This window comes from Drosophila ananassae, chromosome 2L (genome assembly GCF_017639315.1).
Source record: "Drosophila ananassae strain 14024-0371.13 chromosome 2L, ASM1763931v2, whole genome shotgun sequence".
Taxonomy (NCBI): Eukaryota; Metazoa; Arthropoda; class Insecta; order Diptera; family Drosophilidae; genus Drosophila; species Drosophila ananassae.
This window is the reverse complement of record NC_057927.1, coordinates 4,180,579-4,200,934: the sequence shown is the minus strand read 5'-3', so window position 1 is coordinate 4,200,934 and position 20,356 is coordinate 4,180,579. Positions and strand designations below refer to the sequence as shown.

Genomic DNA, 20,356 nt, shown 5'->3' with positions numbered 1-20,356 from the left:
TCCGTTTCCGAAACAGAGCCGCCTAATTGCATTTCGGCATCGACCGTTGTCCGTGCCGTAATGGGTTAAATTAATTGCAACATTGAATTCGTTTCCTGCCACTGGTTCCATAGCCACTCTCGAAACGAGCATTCAAATTTATTAAAAGAAAATGAAAGGAAATGCAAGTGCGTAATCCAATATCTGCCGGCTGGCCAGTTCATATTTGATGCTTAAATATGCGCAAATGACCACAAATGCATTTTGTTTGTCACAAACTGATAAGACCAACTGTGACAGGGACTTTCGAGCACCTCCACCAGGAGACAGAGACTAAGAAACGTCGGTTTTATTATTTAAACGCTTGCGGCAGACACTTCAGATATCAGAAATTTTATTTCATTGACCCCATGATTGGACTTTGGCCATTGAGGGTTAAGTTTGAGGTTTTGCGGCAACAATGGAAGGAGCCTGAATGGAATGGAAGACCAAGCTGCCGAGATGCCAAGTTGCCAGGAAAACAATTTTTTGCCAAGAGATAAAAAACCGAAATCGAACAAATATTTGGCTTTGGCCCATTGGAGCTGATGTTGCTGCCAAAACATTCTCCAATCGATATTCGTATCGGCATAATTCTCCGCATTTCCCAACTCCAGAATGAAAAAGGCTTCCTCTGCATGGCACAAACTCGAAGGAGAAGTCTGGCGGAAAGCCCTCTGCCTGGTTTTGTTTGCCACGATTTTGGGGAGAAAAAATGTGCAATACCCGGAGAAAAAATTACATTTATTCAAATGGCTGGGCTTGGATATAAAAGCATGTTTGCTTGTATGTTTGGTGGGCTTGGTTGTTGTTGATATCATACTCCATTTGAGCTTTGAAATTATCAGGAAGTGTAGTGCAAGGAAAACACAGACGAGACCTGGAGAGAATTTAAGATTTTTCATCCGAAACTTTTTGCTGAAATTAGAATGCAGCTCGGGAAAATGGACACCCCGCCCAAGCCCAATGTCTCCTCTTATGATAACTACACGTAAAATATATGGACAGAACTATACACGCCCCGAATGGAGGAAATTGGGAAACGTTAAACACACATAGGAAAAGCGGTATAAGTATGCAGAAATAAGAAGAATTTTAAATGAAGCCCCAAACAGCAACATCAGCATTGGATTTTGTGTTTGTGCTCGGAACGTCCGATGCATGCAAATGTCCCTTTCTTCGTTTGTCCCCCGAACCCATGTCCTTCTCGTCGCCCAGCCCAGCTCCCACTTCTTCTACTTGTTCGAGTGCCGACACAAAGGATGTAAACATCCAAACCTCCAAGTATCCGAGTGCAGGACGAGAGGAGCTTCGGAGTTTGCGATGCGCAGCATATGAAAAGGGACATTTGAAATGCTTTCTGATTTTTGTCATACAATGGCGTCGGACCCGTGCATTTGCATAAGCAACTACCACAACAACCGGAGGCCGGGGAAGCGCCCAGCGGGGGATTGGCGAATAAAAGTTGTGCTTCAAACGCACACAATTGCCATGAATGAATAACAAACGGCAACAGCATCAGCTCCAGCTCTAGCTTCAGCTCCAGCTCCAGCTCCAGCTTCAGCCACAGCACCAGCGGCTTTTTCCTCCTGATCCGTAATGAGGCCACTTTGGAATGGTATGCAAACGAAGGCGGCCAGGCCAAGGTTTCTGCTCAGCTCTCCGCCACAACAAATGGCCTGAACGGTATTCCCATTCAAGGTGCCTGCTCTATTTTGTATTCATAAATAGTTGGCAGAATTTGAAAACTAAAAAATATAATACGGACATGAAATTGTGCAAAAAATGGGAATTTTGAGCTTTAAGTTGGGCGGCCTTTGGATAATGGAGTGAATTAAATTAGCTTGACCTTTCTTTTAGTGACAGTTGAAGGTTTACTTTAAATGCATTTTAAGAGAAATGAAAAATACTAAGCTTTTTTAAACCATTTTGATTTATTTCACAAGTTTGTTAAGAAGTATGTAAACAAAAATATGCATTGTAATATTATGAATAATACATGAAAAGATACAACCCATGAAAAAATGAAAATATTTGGCGTTGTTTCATGAAGGTGACCGGAACAATGACGGAACAAACCAAATTAATTAAAACAAAAGAATTTTTGTTGCTGCCAAACACCATTATGACACGTCAGGACTAAAACAACGGCATGAGAGCCAATCGAGTTTTGCCCACCACGACCAGCTGCTGTCACGCACTTTCGATTAAAAGTTACGCCGTCCAGCGTTCTAATCAAGGGCGGACAAAGAAATTCCGTCTGGGCCATGTTACCATGTCCAGCTCCTGTCTGATGTCCTGCTCCCCAGCCCTGGCAGTGCCACCTCCCCGTGTCCATGGGAAACTTTCATTATTGACTCGTCCTGGCCAGGGTGTAAATTACATTCGCCACATGTGAAGGGCAAAAGAACAACACTTAATTGAACCGCAGGACGCGCCACGCATATCATATGAGGCTCCTTTGGCCAGGACACGTTTATTTGTTTGAAGTTCGATTGCGTGTGTGTATGTGTGTGTGTGTAGCAGCCAAGTCTTTCGGCCAAGTTATGAGTTTAATCAAAATGTTTATAAACTAGACCATCGATAGATGGGCTCGCTGGGCTGATATAATTACCTTGTTATCCTTTTGCCAGGAGCACGTGCCACGCTTGTCGATAACTTTGCATGTGAGCAGGGTGTCCTCTGCCGGGTTCACCTCCGTGTATTTGGGCTGTTCCGAGAATCGCTGGAAGCCCTCGACGATTCCTGCAACGAGACAAATGGGGAAAATGTGAGACACTATGGAACTCTGGCTGGGAAATGTTCTGGGGGAAAAAGCGAGTAAATTGAGAAAATCGTGGAAAATCGCGGCAAGTGCCTGCTCGGTCATTAACATAAACTACTTCCGCTGAGGAGAAGGAGTTCCGGTTCAGTTCGCTGTGCATGTAAGTATGCCGTAACCCTTCTTCCGCCTTTTTCAAAATCACTCGCTGCATTTGTCACGCCCTCCCTACTCCCTACTCCCCACTCCCAACCTCCCACACATTCGCCCGGAAAAGCGGGCAATTATGAACGCTCCACAGCATGGCGGCCATTTGCTTATCTTCACACCTCCCCCAACCCCTTCGCTATCACATGTATGTGTGGGTGTGGGAGTGTGCGTTTCTTTCATTATCATTTGGCCACGGCTCCCTTTTCCTTTTTATTTTATTTTTGGTACGCGTAGCGGAGAATTTATGTTAATTGCTGGCATGTTGAATATTTTCTCCGCACTTGCACTCAATTACACCAATTACAGGTGGAAAATTACACGCGCTGCTTGCTCAAGATAATGGATGTGGGGATGGTGCTCCTGCTGGAGGGGCGTGGCCCGCCACTTTGTTGGTTCGCCTCCCTAATGATAAGGACGGAAAAGGCAAGAAACCCCCGAGACATTCCTTGCCAACTCTAGGAGGTCTAGAAGGTCAGCCACTTCGGTCAGAAGGTCGATATCAAGAGGTCAGGGATTAATTGAGGCCCTTTGGCTTTTTAATTGCTGTTTGCCGGAGCCAGTCGGCACTTGTCATCGCTCACAATGGGCCAACTTTTGGTAGCTTTTCGGCTTTTGTTTGGCTGTCAACTTGCGATTTTCATGCGTGCTTTCGGGTATTTCCTACCGCATAAAGGTGCACTTGTCAAAATTATTTGTTGGAAATAGGTTTTGGGAGAAGTTATAAATAAAATATCTCATAAAATGAGTCAAGCTTTTCCTAGAATTAAAATCCAATTTTTGCAAGGAGAGGACCTCACTCCAAGCTATAAAGTCCAAGCTCTAAAGCTAATACATATAAATATTTATGGATCTATTGAATCCATTTTTGGGAACTGTTTTTCTTTCCGTGTTCATATAAAAAATAGCATTCAGATGATTGCGTGCGGCAGCCACACGTGACTGCTGTTAGTCCCGCTGAGCTTTCGTTCTTTTCGTCCTGTCACCGTTTTTACCTGACCAAAACACCCAGCACACGTGTTGGGAGCCGAGGATTGTTGGGGTGCGTGTGTAGGTTTTGGGGGTGCTGGGCAACATTCGCTCACGCAATGATTTATTACGCGTGATTGGCGTGATTGCCACTTTGCTGCTTTATTTCAACTTCCTCCCCGGCGGCGGTGTCGCCTGTTCCGCTCTTTGGGAGCGTCAGTGCCCTTTATCGGGCTTTTGTATAAATTGGCTTTGTATTTCAATTACGGAAGCGCGAGCGTGCCGCATTCAGATACCCAATCCCGGCCCAGGACCCGGTTGCATGATGTCCGCGAAAGCTCTACCATTGCAGTTTAATTCGTTGATTTATGCGGCCTAAGCTTGAGGGGTCGTGCCGTGGTCTGTGCCAGAATTTCACCGAGAGCTGCTTAATTTTTGCGTGACCAAACAAGAGCCGCTCCACTTAATTGAAACGCATTGAAATGTAAAGATTTGCCTGGCCAAAAACCGCAGGCAAATAAAAATAAAGCAATGCCGAAATAAAGCGAAAGTAAATACAACAGAGAGAAACCGCTGCCGCCTATTTGCATGGCAAATAAAAATATTAAAAATAAATAAGCAGGGGCTATGAGAAATTTGAGCCTTGGCAGTGCCGTAAAATGAAACTGCCGCCCCAGCTGGGCAGCGTTCGTCCTGCCGTTGTCCTGGCACCATTTTGGAAAAGGCAAACAGACAAGAACCCGGCAGCCAGCTGCGATTGCAGTTTTAGCTGCCTGTTGGCCCAGCCAGTCCAGCCAGTCCGGCCAATCCTACCAGTCCTGCTTCCTGTTTCCCGGATCTCGGATCTGGCTATATCCCCCTCGAAAACTCCTCCAAGCAGCCAGCTCAAGTGCGTGCCGCTGAGTGCTGCTTACAGGATTGTTTCTGCTGCTGCCTGGGCTGGCTTGCCTCGTGCAGTGAAGTGGCGTTGTTGTTTAGCCGGCTCCTGTTCCTCTCTCGCTTTTCCCACTTTTTTCGAGGACTTTACGTGCCTGTGCACAGCCTTCAAGGATAACAATTACTCTAGTGGCTGTCCGCCATCCTGTATTCCGCTAGCTGTTGGCTGTCTCATTTAATACTTTATTGCGCTGATACCCTGCACCGCCAAAGCACGGCCAATATGTTATTTTAGTTCCACCAATCATGGGAAACATGACTCTCATTGTTAATTCATGGCCTTAAATTGTTACCAGAAATAGCAGCTGAATTTGTGATGAAATATTTATAATACGGGTAATTTATGCCATAGAAATAGCTTTCCCTGTTTGTTTTCTTCATCCAGGGTATGAAAACAAATGTATTTAGTTTTATTTTAGTTCCTTCTTTTCCATTGTTTGGCAACTAAATGTTTTGACTGGCTGTTTAAATACATTCGGGGTGCTGCCCGCAAAATTCGCTTCGAAAAGCGTGTGCCTGGCTGGATTTATAGTTTTCGTCCCACTTTCTGCCACTCCCACTTTTCCGGCTCTCGACGCTCTCCAATATGTCAGACGCACATTTCGGTACGCCGTCCCCTCGTCCCTGAGCCCTTCTTCCTCCTACATTCCTCATCCTGTCTAGTGCCGGGCTGCTGCTGCTGCTGCTGTTTACTTTTGATGATGCATTGCAGCGTAATAATTTCACGTAGACGTCCACGGCACGCAACAAACGACAAATAGCCAGGAGAGGAAGAAACAGGCGGTGGGCCGGATGGGGGGTGAGACGGTCAAGTAGGTCAACTGGTCGCGGCCTGGCTCTTAGCATCTGGTCAGTTATAAAATGCTGTTTGGGCTCTTCAACAGTGCCGGCCCACAGCGACATTACTCATTCGCAACGTGGTCCCTGAATTTTTCTTCTCCGCTGCTAAACTCCTCTCCGAGAATTTAAGAAGGAGTCCACAGCTACCACTTCCACACAAAAATAAAACTCACACACAGACATACGAAGGACTCCGAACACGAATTCCCTGTTCAGTTTCATCCCACACCACCTTCCACCACTTTGGCTTTGTCGGCAATCAATGAAAGCAATTTGTGAATCTCTTGTGCAATTCGGCGACATACAAACGAGTTCAAGAACATCCAGACACAAACACACACAGGCACATACACCCGGGAGGATATTCTCGGAAAGGTATTGGCAGTTAGGATGAAAAATCTTGTATGCAAATCAAATATGCAAGATGATTTGTAAATTTCTCCAAATGTATTATATACAAAACCAAAAAAAGAATATAAAAAAGGCGCCTCCGCAGCAGCCGCAACAACAGGATTCTTCGGCTTAAACTTTTTAAACCTGTTCCGCATCATCAGGCCATCCTTGGTTCCTTGGGAGGTGCTAAGCAAACATGCAAGCTGTGAGGATTATAAAAACGGAGCGAAGAATGAAGGATGGCAACAAAAAAAAAGGATGGCCCCAACAAACAGCCATCTTAGAACCCACATCCCCACATAAAGCAACAAAATCCCCAGTCCCATGTCAGATCCTGTTTCTTTGGCTCGCATGTTCGCATGTGCTAAGCTTTTTGTTGCTGGCCCACTCGACAGGGCCGGGTGGGTTGCCTTTTCCACCGACCCACCTCCTACTTAAGCATAATGATATATTTAGCTTGCCAAGTGATTGTTATTTGATATTCAACAGATTTCTGCTCTTTGCCAGGCTTTGTGTCTCCCTGTTGTGGCCCCTGCCACGCCTTTGTAAAGGTTATATCGATGCGTGCGTGTATTATTTCATAAGTTCACAAACAGCAGAGCATATAGGGAGTGCCTGTGAGTGGCTATTTGGAATGTTCCTGGGGCTACGATGCGTATGCGTAACGCAGACTGACCAATCACACCCATTGCAGATGGAAAATGATTTGGGTTTGGAAACCGACGGCGGTCGAGGGACCCCAAAATCAAATGTCACACTTGCTATTTTGGTTAGACAATGGATGACACGTTTTGTCGTTTACGTTTTTCATATTTTCATAGCTCATTGAACGGCGTACGAAATGGCTTGGAACGATCCAACCTGCTTGTCCCTGGCCTTGTCCCCCCAATTCTAGCACTTCACCCACTTTTCCTGCTTTTCCTACTTTTTCCACTTTTCCTTGTTGTTTGACACTCGAAGTTTATGCATTTATTTGTAGCAGGCAGCCGGGCCCGAGGCGAGCTCGTTGATTTATTGTATTGTACTCGCTCCTATTGTAATATTTGTGTCTGAGAGCTCCACTCGAGCTCTGCGAATTCATATGGCAGTCAAGTAGCCACTCGAGTTTATGTATGTAATTTTTATATAATATGTAGGAGGACCTCAACCGCCTTCAGCTGCAGTCGACGCTGAGTTTCATTTGGTTTTATGGCCCACTTAGCACCATTAATGTCCACGACCATCGATCACGGGACTAAAGGTTGCGTTTCGAATACAGCTGTAAATCCCTGTGCGAAATTGGTTGCCGGAGGCACTAAGCCCCCTGGTATGGCTCACAAAATATGCAAAAAGGGTCGGCTTCACCTGTCGCATGCGAGGCAATTAGGGCTTGGAACTAAAAACGAAACTGGGTGGGCCGGTGCGGGATTGAAACGAACCGATAAAGTCTTCTCATTCAAAATTGTGACAAATACGCGGCAATAACGTTTAGTTTTGATAAATCAGCCGGAGTCAGTGTCAGAGTCAGACAAATGAAGCCATTTGTGGGTCGTAAATAAGTCAATTAAAAAAGGCCTTGGTCGCGACTTAGACTTTGTTGCAGCCGCAATCAGCGCTGCTATTCAGGACACCGATTATGGCCCTGACAAACAATGTCGGACAAACTATGTTTGCCTATTAATTAAACTGATTAAATTGCACGTTGCGTGTGGCTGGCACTTTCATTGATTGGCTTCCAATCACAGTCGGGCGGAGAGCTCCTGCCTTTGCCAGAAGGACCAACACTTTGTCCAAAATTAATACGCCTTGCCAGTGTTGTAATAATAATAATAATCATAATCATACCAAAGAAAAGCGCAAATTGAATTATTTCATCAAACCGGCAATGTGTGTGGGCTTGGGCATTTGGTGTTTAACTTCCCAGAGTTGCTGACGGATTGACTGATTGATTGATTGATTAGATGGAGTTGTAGCCAAGTTGGAAGGCGTAGCTAAGCCAGGACATTTGTGTCAGTTGCCGCTTAAGATAAGCTTGGCTTGCTGGCTGCACTCTATTATACTAACTGGTTGCATAAAATGTGTTTCCACCCCTGCCTCGGCGCTCCCTTTGGTTTGAGCTTTGTCAGGACTTGAGCACGTTGTCCCCATCCTTTGGCTATGGCACACTTCGTGCTCCACCTCCTACCCGGGGCTGTTCACTTTGTAGCGCGTCTTTTGCAGGCACTTAATGCGCTGCACCACCACCTCGCACACACCACTCCCCCACTGACAACAATGCAGCCGGAGGACGGCAGTGGGTACATGGCACATGCAGATGGAACTACAAGTAGACCCACAGAGACACTGGCGAATTTCAGCACGGAAGCGGAAGTCATTGTTGTCGCACAATGGCGAACGCGTCGCAATTATAATAATTTTGATTGCACGCCTCCAGCCCCACCAGCTTGTTATGTCTGGTGGTTCGGTGGTGCAGTGACTCTCTGAATTATGCAGCCCCCACTCATGTGCTTTTTGTGTTAGCCCGACGCTTTTATGCATCTTTTTTAATTACGAGTGCCAGACAGACTCGGATGGGGATGGCGGGGCGAAGTACTTTTAGAATATAAAATTCCTGCAACTCATTATCTGCTTCAGGTAACTGGCTTCGATCGGCATACCCCAGGCATTTCCATCCCCCATCCAAGTGTTTGTTTTGATAACACATAATCATTTAATTATCAAACCCCTTGAAATTTCATGTTGAAAGGTTTCCGGGAACTAAAAGAATACAAGAATCTGTTTACGTGTATAGCTGCAAGGTGAACTGCGCTCGACAGCATCATGTTTGTTTGCAATACCCAACTAATTAGCTACACAAATAAGCAATTAACCGCGGGGAGCTGGGGAAGGGCGATCGGGGGGACGCGGTCACTTAATTACACAAATTATTTGCCACAAAAACCTCAAACTCACGAGCTCCGACCACTCAAGTGCACCCAAGGACATGCAGCTAACAAAGCAGTCCAGATGTAATAGGAATCTATGAGGAGTATGTGTGCGGGTGTGGGCTGCCACTGGACGACTACGAGGTCCTTGGTCAGCCAATGGACCATCAGAAAGAAAGAAAAACAATTTTCTTGAAAGCTTTGATTTGACTAAGTAAACTGGAAAATCTCGGAGAGCCGCAAGAAATAAAGGAGCCGAGCCGGAGAAAGGATACTGGCATGACGATGGAGAAGAGAAGTGAAGACAACTATCATTTGCTTTTAATTCGACTCGAGGGCGTAATTAAAGAAAAATGCCAAGCCAAGCCAAAGTCCTTTGATTGTCAGCCTGGGGGCAGGGGGGCCTTGGGTCCTTTAAGTCGCATCCTTGGCAGTTAGTGTCGGCAGGAAATGCAAATCAGGACTGGCCTAGGGTGAGGGACAAACACGAAGCACAGATGGATTTGGCAGCGAGCAGGGCAAAAGAGATGCTCCGTAATACGTTAATTGTTTTAAGAAAACAGGCTGAGACTGCATGTCTTGGAGGACATAAATCCCGTTTAACCTGACAGAGCAGAGCCTGGCGAGGGGCGAAGTTCGGGGCGAATCACTGGCTGGCACAGTCCTCCAGCAAGCACATAAATTTTGCTTCCTTCTTCCAGTTGCATAACATGTCCTGCGACACCGACAAAAAAAAAACACTGTGAAACCAAACGAAGACAGACCGACAGACGTGTTATATATAGAGGCAACTTTTGCTGCTGACTCTGCAAGAGAAAAAGATGCATACTGCAATGGAGGATGAAATATGAATTACCCATTAAAAATATTAGTTTTGTTACCAATTTCTTTAAAGATTCAAATATAAAAAATTCCATTTACACTTTTTTAAACTTCACTAATTTCCATATCATAACATTTAGTAATTAATTTACATATTTTCCCAAAACAGTGCATGCCCTTTTTTTGCACATTACAAGTAATATGCATGTGTTAAAAAAAAAAGTGTCAAAAAACTAACAAGTTTAGAGGCCCGGGGAGGAGTTCTGCAGGAGCAGGCGAAGTTATGCAAAGTCAGCAAAGGACATTGACATGCAAGAATGGCTGAGTGTACGTGTACGGGTGTGTGCCTGTGTTTGATTCAATTTGCAGTTGTGACACTGCAGCCAGGAGCAGAGTCACCCGCACCCAGGACCCAAAATTTAGAGCGTTGAGTCAAATTGCCATATTTCATGTTGGACGACTTTTATGACTTTTCCTTTTATTTTTCCTCCACAATTTTAAGCAGTTCAGGATCGAAGTTTTCACATTTTTCCTCCCATTGTTTTACATTATTTTCTAGGCGAGGTTCGATTCAATATCTCCAACACACTGGATAAAGTATTGCCTGGCCGTTTGGCATTCCTCGCTGGCCACTTGGAAAGCGGCGGGACATTTTTGCATGGCCAGGATCCGCATACATATTGTGATCTGTTGGGCAAAAGGGTTGCAGGGTTCCTCGATAAAGTCTACGTCCGGCAAGTGGAATGTGTACCGACCTCCGTGTAACGATCGGAATACCTCGCACTTGTTGTAGGCTTCCAGCATAAAGGGAATCGATTCCAATTGTGGCTGCGGCATAAATGTCTCTAGGTTGGTGCGGATATTGCCCAGGTCCAAGTGATATGGTGGATCGACTTCTATGTAGCCAGAGCTTATGTAGTTACACTCTTCTATGCACTGATATGATTCAAGTTCTTCAAATCTTTAGGGGCAAATCCAATCATGTTCTTACCATATTAATCGTATAAAGCTCAGCGAAGTTAAACTTTCGCCCAACGGGCAGGTTTAGAGAGGCTTTGCAGTCGGCGTTTCCTTTGTCTAGTTTGGGGCGGGTTAACTCACAGCACATGATCGATAAAGCCTTAAAGGATAGGACACAGATACTTAAATGCCTCAATATAATTCCTACCTACTGCGGCTTTTTTCCGTTCTGCTTTGCAGTTTATTTCAGAGTTTATGAGGCTCAAGAACCACAACAGAACCTGCATTATTAAATGGCAATAAAAATTTTAAATAAATTCTTCGGTTTGTAGTCCAAATTTTCCCTCACAACCAGTATCAGCCACCGCGGCAACATCTCTTTTTCAACTGAAAGCCCGAATGGGTTCTGGTTTTGGCAACATTTTATAATTAAAATAAGCTTAATTGACCGGGGTGGCATTAATTATTAAGCGTTATTTTTAACGCCCTGTGGGGGCGTACACAAAGGAAAGGTCGTACCCCGGCGACCCTTATGATATATTTATGCTTATGCTGACAAAAGTGCAATCCAATATGGCCCTGCCGCAGGACGTCTTGATTAATTGCTTTGGCACGCCATCAGATTACGTATACGTCACGTTGGCAGCCTCAAGGTCGAAGCCCGTGGATCGCGCAGCGAGTTAATAAATTGTTTGCCGTTGTTAACTAAATTTTGATTACCCAAGGAAAGGTGGCGGCAAGGGGCGTGGCCCGCCGACACTCTTTTCTTGATTTATTGATATGCTAATTGAGTATTTGCACGTCTTGCTCGCCTTGGTCCTTTTTTAATGGTCCAACGTGAGTGTGTTGGGAGTTTCGGCGGCCATTGGAAGTTATGAGCCATGGCACGCCATTTGCATGGCAGCGTGTTGTTCAAATTAATTGTAAATGGTTGTAATTTGCTGTTGCCGCCATCGCAGCCGTTCGCGGGTCCGTTCGCTTTTCGCTTTTACAGTTTAATTGCAGCTTAAGGGTGGAGGTGGCGCTGGGGGGTCGCGCGCCTGGACCCCGGGGGCGAGCGGAGCTGAGCGGACAGGTTTAATTAATTTATGGCCATGGCCATGGCCCCGCTCTGATCCGATCCCCCCAGCCCCACGCCGCTCCTTATCGCCCCGGTTAAATACACGTCATTTGAAGTTTGAGCGTGTTTAACGTGACGTATGAGTGATTTATGTTGATGGACTGCACATTAAGCGATGTTGAGGCAGTTTAACTGCCAAAGGGTCATCAATTGAGTCGATGTGCAGGGACTTAAGTCGCCGCCCTGCCTCAAGCCCCCGTGCCCCATACACACTGCATTGGTGCGTGCCCCCGGTGTCCTTGTCGATTCCAGCCTGGCAATTGGTTTACGAATCGCCTTCGGTCCTATAAATACCATGTTTATACACAACTAAGTCTGCTCCGTATGAATAAATGACAACGCCAGTATTTAGGCACAGAAAAGCGTGTTTCCCTTCAGTCATCCCGCTTGGGGACTTTTTCCGGCATAATTACTCGAATACAAGGGGGATATATTAAGGTTTCTGTTCCTGATTTTTGTTGCCAGACAAGGCCTCACACCGTCTAATGAAATTATTATTCCCACTTGCTATACTCTTTCAATGTCGCCGGCTATAATATTTTATTCATGAATGACTTTCTGACTAATAGGCAAATGTTTGGAAATTATTAACCCAATTTATTCGGTGGTTTTCACGATTAATACTTAATGATTTTCATAAATAAGAAATGCAATTAAAATAGGTGTTCATTGTTTGTTTCTCTTTAGGTTTTTCGAAATATTAGGTACTTTAAGATTCAAATATGTATTAAAAACTATACTTTATGAGTCTAGGATAGACTTGGCATAAATATTTATTTTTTTTCTCTTAAACTTCAACTGTATGATTATAATATATTTTGAAGAGTATATTTTATTCTCTATGGTTTTTTTTGGCCACATTTCTCCCCCAAAGTGCTGGTTAGTTTTGCACGCAATTTAATTATATTTACTGGATTTTTCCACGTCCCCTCCGCTTTCCCTGGCGACGGGCCTGAGTCTGTGCGTCGAAATTAGTAGGAAATTGTTAATGCGATAACAGATTTTCCCGGAGAGTGTGTGCTCCATGTAAAGCTTCTTTGGGCTTGGTTGCCTAGTTACCAGGATGGAAAAAAAAGAAATCTTGGTGGAGTGTGGGTATGCGTTATTGTGCCAAAACAGATTTAAGGTAAGTCCGACTTTAAGCGGGCGCTGGATGCCAGAACATGGAACATAAATTGTTGGCAGCTCACTGGCAGCCAAGTGGCGGAGCTCTGAGGTCTGAACACACGTTAGCAAGTGAGAAATTCCATTGAAAATGCATTTGCGGCGAGCGTCGTGGTTGGCTAAGAGAGGTTTCAGGAGCAAAGCAGGAAAGGAGGGCTTTCGCTTGGCTCAAGCGTTTTCGGTTGGCAGCTAAATTAAAGACGCAACTCACGTGGTTTCTGGCCAGCAGGGGCGGGAAGCTGTCGCCCTGGCTCCGCACATAAATCAGTTTTAAATGCGTATAAATAAATTGGCCAGCAGGTGGGTGGCGGAGTCGGCGGTGCACTCCGGCCAGCAGAGGTCATGGTCTGCTCCGCACCACCGGAGCCAGCCACAACAACTCCCAGCTTAATCCAAACGCTTCGTTTTGACAATTTATGCGTGTAGAATGCCAAAGGGAGTGGTGTGTGGGGGAAAGCACATGAGATGTCGTGTTTGTCTTGTTGCTTGGCTGCTTGGCGGAGTCTTGGTTATTTATTTAAGGCAAGAACAGGGCAACCCTTCCCCCATAGCCATTCCCTTTTCTCAGCTCACCCAACCAGCTCATACACTTCAGTGCGTTTAATCAAAGGAATTTCCTGGGCAAAATTTAACTAATTTACTCTGTTTTTATTTGGATTTTTTTTCTGCGCCATATTTGCCTTGCACACACATTTTGATCCTTCCACAGGACCAACGGGCCTTATTGAAATTTCATAGTCTAATTTTGGGCGCAAATTAAAATTTAATTACGCGCCTTTGCCACTACCCTTTCCATCACCCGATCCCCTCCGTTTCTGTTCCTGGTTTGCTTTTTGCAGCTCGATTGGCTTAATTGGAAACGCTCCCTACGCCAGCGCCAGCGCCAGCGTGTGTATGACTCTGGGTGTGGGCGTGTGTGGGCAGGCACTTTGATGCCTTTGACAAAATTTTCCTTGGGTCCCGGGACGCGTCATTAATTTTTAACCCTTGCCCTGGCCTTATTTTCACTCGTGGGTAACGAGATTAAGCCATTTCCTCCTGGCACGCAGACTTTCGGGCGCCCCCCAATATCCGGGATAAATAACAAATGTATGCAGCGGAAAAGTTGTACTTTCATTTGCAACCCAAACCAGAAAGTAGGAGCCCAGTGCCCTCCCTTCTGTGTGACCTCAATGATGAGTAAGCCACAGGCAAAAGCAACAAAACACAACACACACACACACTGAAGGGCTATGAAAAGTTTTTCCAGATGTTTTGGTTGCATTTCATTTTGGGTTTTTGTAAGCACGAGAGCTAGAAGATTGTGCGCCACCCCACAGGAACTTTGAAATTAAAATAATTCCATTTGGCAGCCGGAAAAACGTCAGATATCGGTAGGGTTTTTGCTGCAAAATTAATTGCCAGCCCATTCCCAAGAGTGTGTTCCATGCATGTATTTTGGTAGGACGGCACAGTCTCTGCCTGTATGGTCTCATTAGCCTGCATTGCTTTTAATCAACTTTTTATTGAATTAAAACAAATTTGTTTCTAATTTGGGACGCAGAGACAAGTGCACACACATCGCTGGCTCAATGCAGGACCCTTAGCCCGACTATTCCGGCAGTGGATCATATTTGCCAGCACTGAGTGGGTCAACATTCGGCTATTTGCATGCGACGAACTGGGAGCAAACAGCAGCTGCAGGGAACGAACTTCATCAGCAAATTAAATCTTTGCTCTTCAGTTTCCCCAAAACCGATCAGCAGAAAGGGGCCTGGAGTTCTAATCTGTGAAGGAGCATTGGATTCCGCAGGAGCACTTGAAAAAATATGGAGACCAAATTTAAACAATTGTGACATATATAGAGTTGTACTATTAAAATATTATTAAAAGAATAAGATACAATGTAAAATAATATTAAATGATTAATTGAAAGGAAACCCATTAGAAAAATAATAAATCCAAATAATTTGATTTAAATTAAAAGTATAATAAATGTTTCATAAAATCGTAAAAATTTAACATTTTTAAAGTGAGCATACGATGACAGTTGCACTTTTTCCCGGGGCCGTCAAACATACAAAATTACGTTCGAAAGGGGACACCAGCACAAATGTCAGTTGCACTTCATTAAGTTCGAAAAAATTGGGGAAATTATATGACAGGACGGAAGTAAAAATATGTAAAGTTTTTCAGCGCACGACTAATGAATGAATTTCAATAAAAGTTTTCCGCTCATCCGGTGGCGCCTTTGTTGAGCGATCTATCACGCATTTCCCGGCCCCAGCCCCGGGCCCGGTCCCTGTCCCGGTCCCGGTCCCGGCCCGTATCCCATTGATATGCCTGCTCCCGATGATGCGCCCGCAGTCGGCCCTCTGTGTTGACATTGACAAGTTGGCAGGCGGAGCGAAATGCAATCAATATCCAATATTTACATGTATTTCATTCCATGAAGCACCCATGTGACTGGGGGAAATTGAAATGCAGCTGCAACATAAAATAGATGTCAATTTTGCCCGGGCTGACAACAAAACAAATTGAAAAGAAAACGCACCAGCCAGGGGCTGGGAACCGGGGCTCAGATAAAGGCTCTCGTTCCCCCAACCTCCGCCCGTATAATTGTTATCAGTGTTTGCAATCATTTGCATCATTTGCCAACCAAAACTGCAGCCGAAAAATATGCAACACCCGCGAAGTAACGAAGCTCAACTCAATCCGGCCTATATGCGAAAAAGGACCTTGGTCCTAGAAGTGGGTGGACTGTGGGGGATAGAAATAACTCTGGAAAAAAGCCACTGCCACTACTATGAAACAGCTTCCACATAAAAATTTACGAGTCGTTTACACAAATAGCAACACTGTTGCCAATAAACGCTGGCCCCGAGTTTGGCCCATTTCCCCGCCCTATGCCCCCCTCACTGACCCTCTACTCGGAATGAAAACGGGTACCTTTTCTACATCACACCCCTCTGAAGTCCCCACTCCTTGCCCCACTATCAACAGGCACGTTCTTCCACTTTTACACTCTCTCCTCGCTCGGTTTTCGTTTTTGCAATTTTTATATTGTTCCAAAATGTTTTCGTTTCAACGCTTTTATATTTATTTTTGCACGGAAAAAAATTGTTTGTAGCTCTGTAGACATTGCAATGCATTGTAAAGGGTGCTGGGCGGGTATGGGGAGGCTAGGACTGCGGAGTGTTGGGGTGTGTGCGTGTTGTGTTTGCTAAAATAATGGATTTTTATGCGCATTTGTTTGCACGATGTCGGCGACGGAAGTGGCGGGGCACTGCCAGTGGATGGCTTTGTTCTCGGTAGCGCATTCGCGAAAATGATTGGGAAAATCAGTAAAGTGAAAAAGGACTTTTAAGAGTAGCAAAAATATGTGTGGAGTATGGTAAAATAGAAATACACTCTAAGCTTAAAACAAAATAAAAATAATATTCTATTTAGAGGCATTATTTTTGAAAAAGGTTAATGAAATATTCGTATAACCTTTGAACAAAAGAATTAAGGAAAAAAGGAAACATTACTTTTTTTATCAGAAAATTCCAATTGACCAATAAAAATACAAAGCTCCTATAAGTTAAGGGAATAAAAATTGTACGTGAAAGCGTGGTAAAAATTCATACAGATGAATCATGTGTTCGTGAGTCCTTGAGCGAGGATACCCGTGTCTGTGTGAGAGTTCGCCAGTTTGTGTAAATGTGGCGGCAAACAATTGAATGCTTATAGTATTGACTTTTGATTGGCATTGTGGGCAGAGTTGCACAGTGGTTGGCAGCCGAAAGGAAGACAATAAGCGACACAGGCAATTATGCATCACTCATACGCCCAGTTGTCGCCACAGAGGAAATATTTTATGAAAAGAATGCGTCAGAAAGTTATATCCTTGGCATGACCTTTCATATATAGACGCAGGAGCTTCAGGTGCACGACTGCACGGTCTAAGCTCGGATCGTGCAAATATTTGTAGAGGTGGAAACAAGGAAACTCCAGGGAAAATGGCAAACAAGCAGTTGGGATGTGGGAGCTTTGGCTGGGGGTTTCGAATGCACTCGCTTTTAACACCCAGTTCCAAAATGCTCTCACGTCTGGTGTGCGAATGTTAAAATAAACTCAAGCAGCAAAAAACGGCAGAAGCCATGGGAAATTTACGTGTAAGCTCAGTCGACTTAAGCCAGGATCTCTATATCAAGCAAGGAGGTTGGGGCTATGTGTGCGGTGGATGTAGGTCAGATTTGTATCTTTTTTTTAGCTCACAACTTATTGCAACAAATTCGGAAACGAAAATCTCCTTGAGGGAGCAACGACCGCAGATCATAAAATATTATTTTATGGCCATCTCGACGGCTGCTGCTCATAGACATAACGCAAAGTGATAACGGTACACTCACACACGCACACGCACACATTTAACAATAAACTACAAATGGCTGCCCGGCACATAAAAGGCATCCCAGCATGTAGGAGTGTGCGTTCACAAGGATATACTGGATATACTCGTTCACATCCTCACTTTTTGGCATTTTTAGCGTTACCTTTTCTCCCATCCCCATAGCAGCCTTTGTCAACGATGTCGTTTTGTGCGGCTTTCACCTAGTTTAAGCCCCCTTCGTCCCTTCGTCCCATTTACCCCTTCCCCATCGCTTTGGTATTCTGTTAATAGTTTCGCCTCCCAGGGCCGACGAGGGGGGACGAATAGGAAAAGCTCCGTTTTTTCCAGTTTTTATGGGAAAATTCGCTCGCGAGCTCCTTTCCTTGGCTTTTCTAGTTCCTTTGCCGGTTCTGGTGTAGCTCCTACAAAGCCATAACCCGCTCCAGCTCTTCCAAAATCTATCTATCTCACTCTCCGGGTGGATGCTTCTCTCCTTTTTTGTGTTGTATTTGAGTGTCGCATTTTGTTGTTGGCATTATTTTTATTATTTTTATTTTGTTGACATTCCCAGGGAAACGCCATGCGAGTGCGTTTGTGTCATTTTGTCACATAGTTTTCATGTTTTATTTAGCCTTGTCTGACAAGTCGCTTGCCGCACGAGCCGATGTCCTTTGCGCCAGCCAGGACGACACTTTTAGCTCCGTACTTTACGGGCTGCCCCCAGTGGCAACTTCATCCTTTACAACTTTGTGGTAACGCACCTAACTCATATTTTTTATGGCCTCTGCTGACTGGCGATATCCCTCTATCTCTGGCGTGGTCGGGGCTGGGTGTTGTTCCAGGTCCTCGCCCGGTTTTTAATTACTTATCAAGTTTTAAATGTCCGCTTTTCACAGCCAACTGCTTTTTATTGGATGGACATTTGGCTCGCATTGTTTGTCCCGTTTTATGTTCCGGCCCGTCGCGCTACGCTCTGCTGCCTGCTCCGTCATAAAATTATTTATGTCCCGGCTCAGGCGGACTGTTCGCGATTACGGCTGGCATTTCTTCGCCTAATTAAATGTTAATTTCCAATGATTGTCCTGATTTTTGCGTGGGAGGGTAGTCGGCCAACAAGTTTAGCCCGGTGCCCGTTGCCCGTTGCCCGGTACCCGGTCTGTGTCAAGTCCTTCTGAGTGCTCTATTCTAGTTCTCGGCGAGAACATGTCGTTGCTGCAGTCAAGTTGTATTTAAAAGGATTATGCACTCGTGTGTGGCACTCAGAGGGGCTCAGGGTGGATGCCGGAAATGCATGGCAAGCTGAGTGCTCTTCTTGCTCAGCTGCTAAGATAAATTGCCCCTCAAGTGCAAAACAATTGAACCGACAGTTGGGAACTCGGCAAGGGTAGCTGCGACATCTTGCTGAAGGTGTCCTCGCAGAGCCGCGCAGAGGAAATAAAAACAGCAGGGGAGAACCAGGAGGGAGATGGAAAACAATTGCAGTACGATAAACTTTTATTGAAAAACATTTTAAATGTATAGAAGTTTGCTCGGCCCTTGTTCCAGCAGCCCTGACCCTTTTGGCAGAGAAAGCAGAGAAAGTTTGCAGCTCCAGCCAGGACGGCATTATTCATCAGCTTGTCACACACATGCTTCGGCACTCCGCCGGAGTAGGATACGGAGGAGACGGAACCGGAGTCGGTGTCCGCTGATTGGACGGATGCCCAACTGGACGCCACAGAGTTCAGTGCATTGGCCAGAGAAAATATGCATCCATATATTTATATTTCCGTTTCCGTTGCCATGGACATTTCAATTCAAATTTTTGGAATCTTCGGCTTGCAATTTAATTTGATTTGATTTTCATTCCGTTTTTGTTTCTGCTGACTTTTAACATTTGCCGACTCTAGAGTAATTTTGATTAAATTAATTTGTGCATTTCGAGCACTTTTGTCTCAACTGTCTGCCAGGGAATATAATTTATGAGAGCGGAGAAACTCTGTTATTTTGTGATTCTCATACATTTTTCAATTTCACCATCTGCAGCATATTAGTCATGCGAATGCGAATGCCTGTGTCTGTGTCTGTATCCGTACATGTCTATTTTGAAAAGTATCATTTAGCTGATGTATATGTAGATTTTCATCTGCAGCCCGGAGCCTAGCCTTTCCTGCGCTTGTCGGCAATTTGTAGGCCGAATCAAACACCGATCAACAAGGACTACTTTTCGATTTACATGCAGGACACTTGGCTAATCCGACAAGCAACTCCGTCTGCTCCTGGCCACATTTGCATTGTGTGTTTTCCGAGTCCGACTCCGGCTGGCTGGCTGTCCCGGCTGTCCCACTGTTTCAGTCTGTGTGCATGTAGTTGATACTCTCTCAGCTGGCAGTTACCAACTGGCGGTTGCGGCACTGGTTTCAATTTTTGTGTGTTTTTCTTGGGCCCTGCCTTGTTGGCATGGCATTTGGCCAATTGTGTGGCATCCGAACCTGCTGAGTGGGGCCAAACAACAGCCGGCAGACAAACAGTCGGCACCGGACGTGAGCTCTTCTTTTGGGCTACCATTGCCTTTATTGTTATTCCTTGTTGCCATCTGAGATCTGAAATGTTCATCGAAATGCATATCGAAGGGTCGACCTGCGACCTCCGACAATGGCCTGCGGGCACTTGCCCTTTCCAATTCCACTTCCCGAAGACATTAATAAGGCAAAGATAAACTAACCGAAAAGAGCATTAAAATTTACTTACTGACTTAACCGACCATAAACAGAACTCATCCCAAGACGGGCCAACCAAAAAGGATACCATCTGACCTACTGTAGCGTACTTTACGGCTGGCATTTGCTGAGGGATTGTGGGATGGGGGTGGGGCTGTATAAGAGGGACAGGTGGACCACATGTTAAATAGAGTCCGCGTTAGAGCATAA

The 20,356-nt window shown here is 45.1% G+C and overlaps 2 protein-coding genes across 8 annotated transcripts in view; both read right to left on the bottom strand.

Moving 5' to 3' along the window:
• The window catches only part of LOC6500508 (hemicentin-2), a 102,983-nt gene that overhangs the window by 35,271 nt on the left and 47,356 nt on the right, over window positions 1–20,356 (bottom strand). For all 7 annotated transcript variants that reach the window (XM_032449841.2, XM_032449843.1, XM_032449842.1 and 4 more), the window contains one exon: window positions 2,633–2,763. In XM_032449841.2, the coding sequence (XP_032305732.1) occupies window positions 2,633–2,763 (131 nt within the window). The remainder of the gene's footprint in view (window positions 1–2,632; window positions 2,764–20,356) is intronic.
• On the bottom strand, window positions 10,187–11,470 carry LOC6500506. The gene is made up of 3 exons (XM_044714037.1): window positions 11,022–11,470; window positions 10,841–10,969; window positions 10,187–10,785 (listed from the first exon to the last, which is right to left on the bottom strand). The coding sequence occupies exons 1-3, from the start codon at window positions 11,094–11,096 to the stop codon at window positions 10,405–10,407; spliced, it is 585 nt and encodes a 194-aa protein (XP_044569972.1). The 5' UTR covers window positions 11,097–11,470; the 3' UTR covers window positions 10,187–10,404.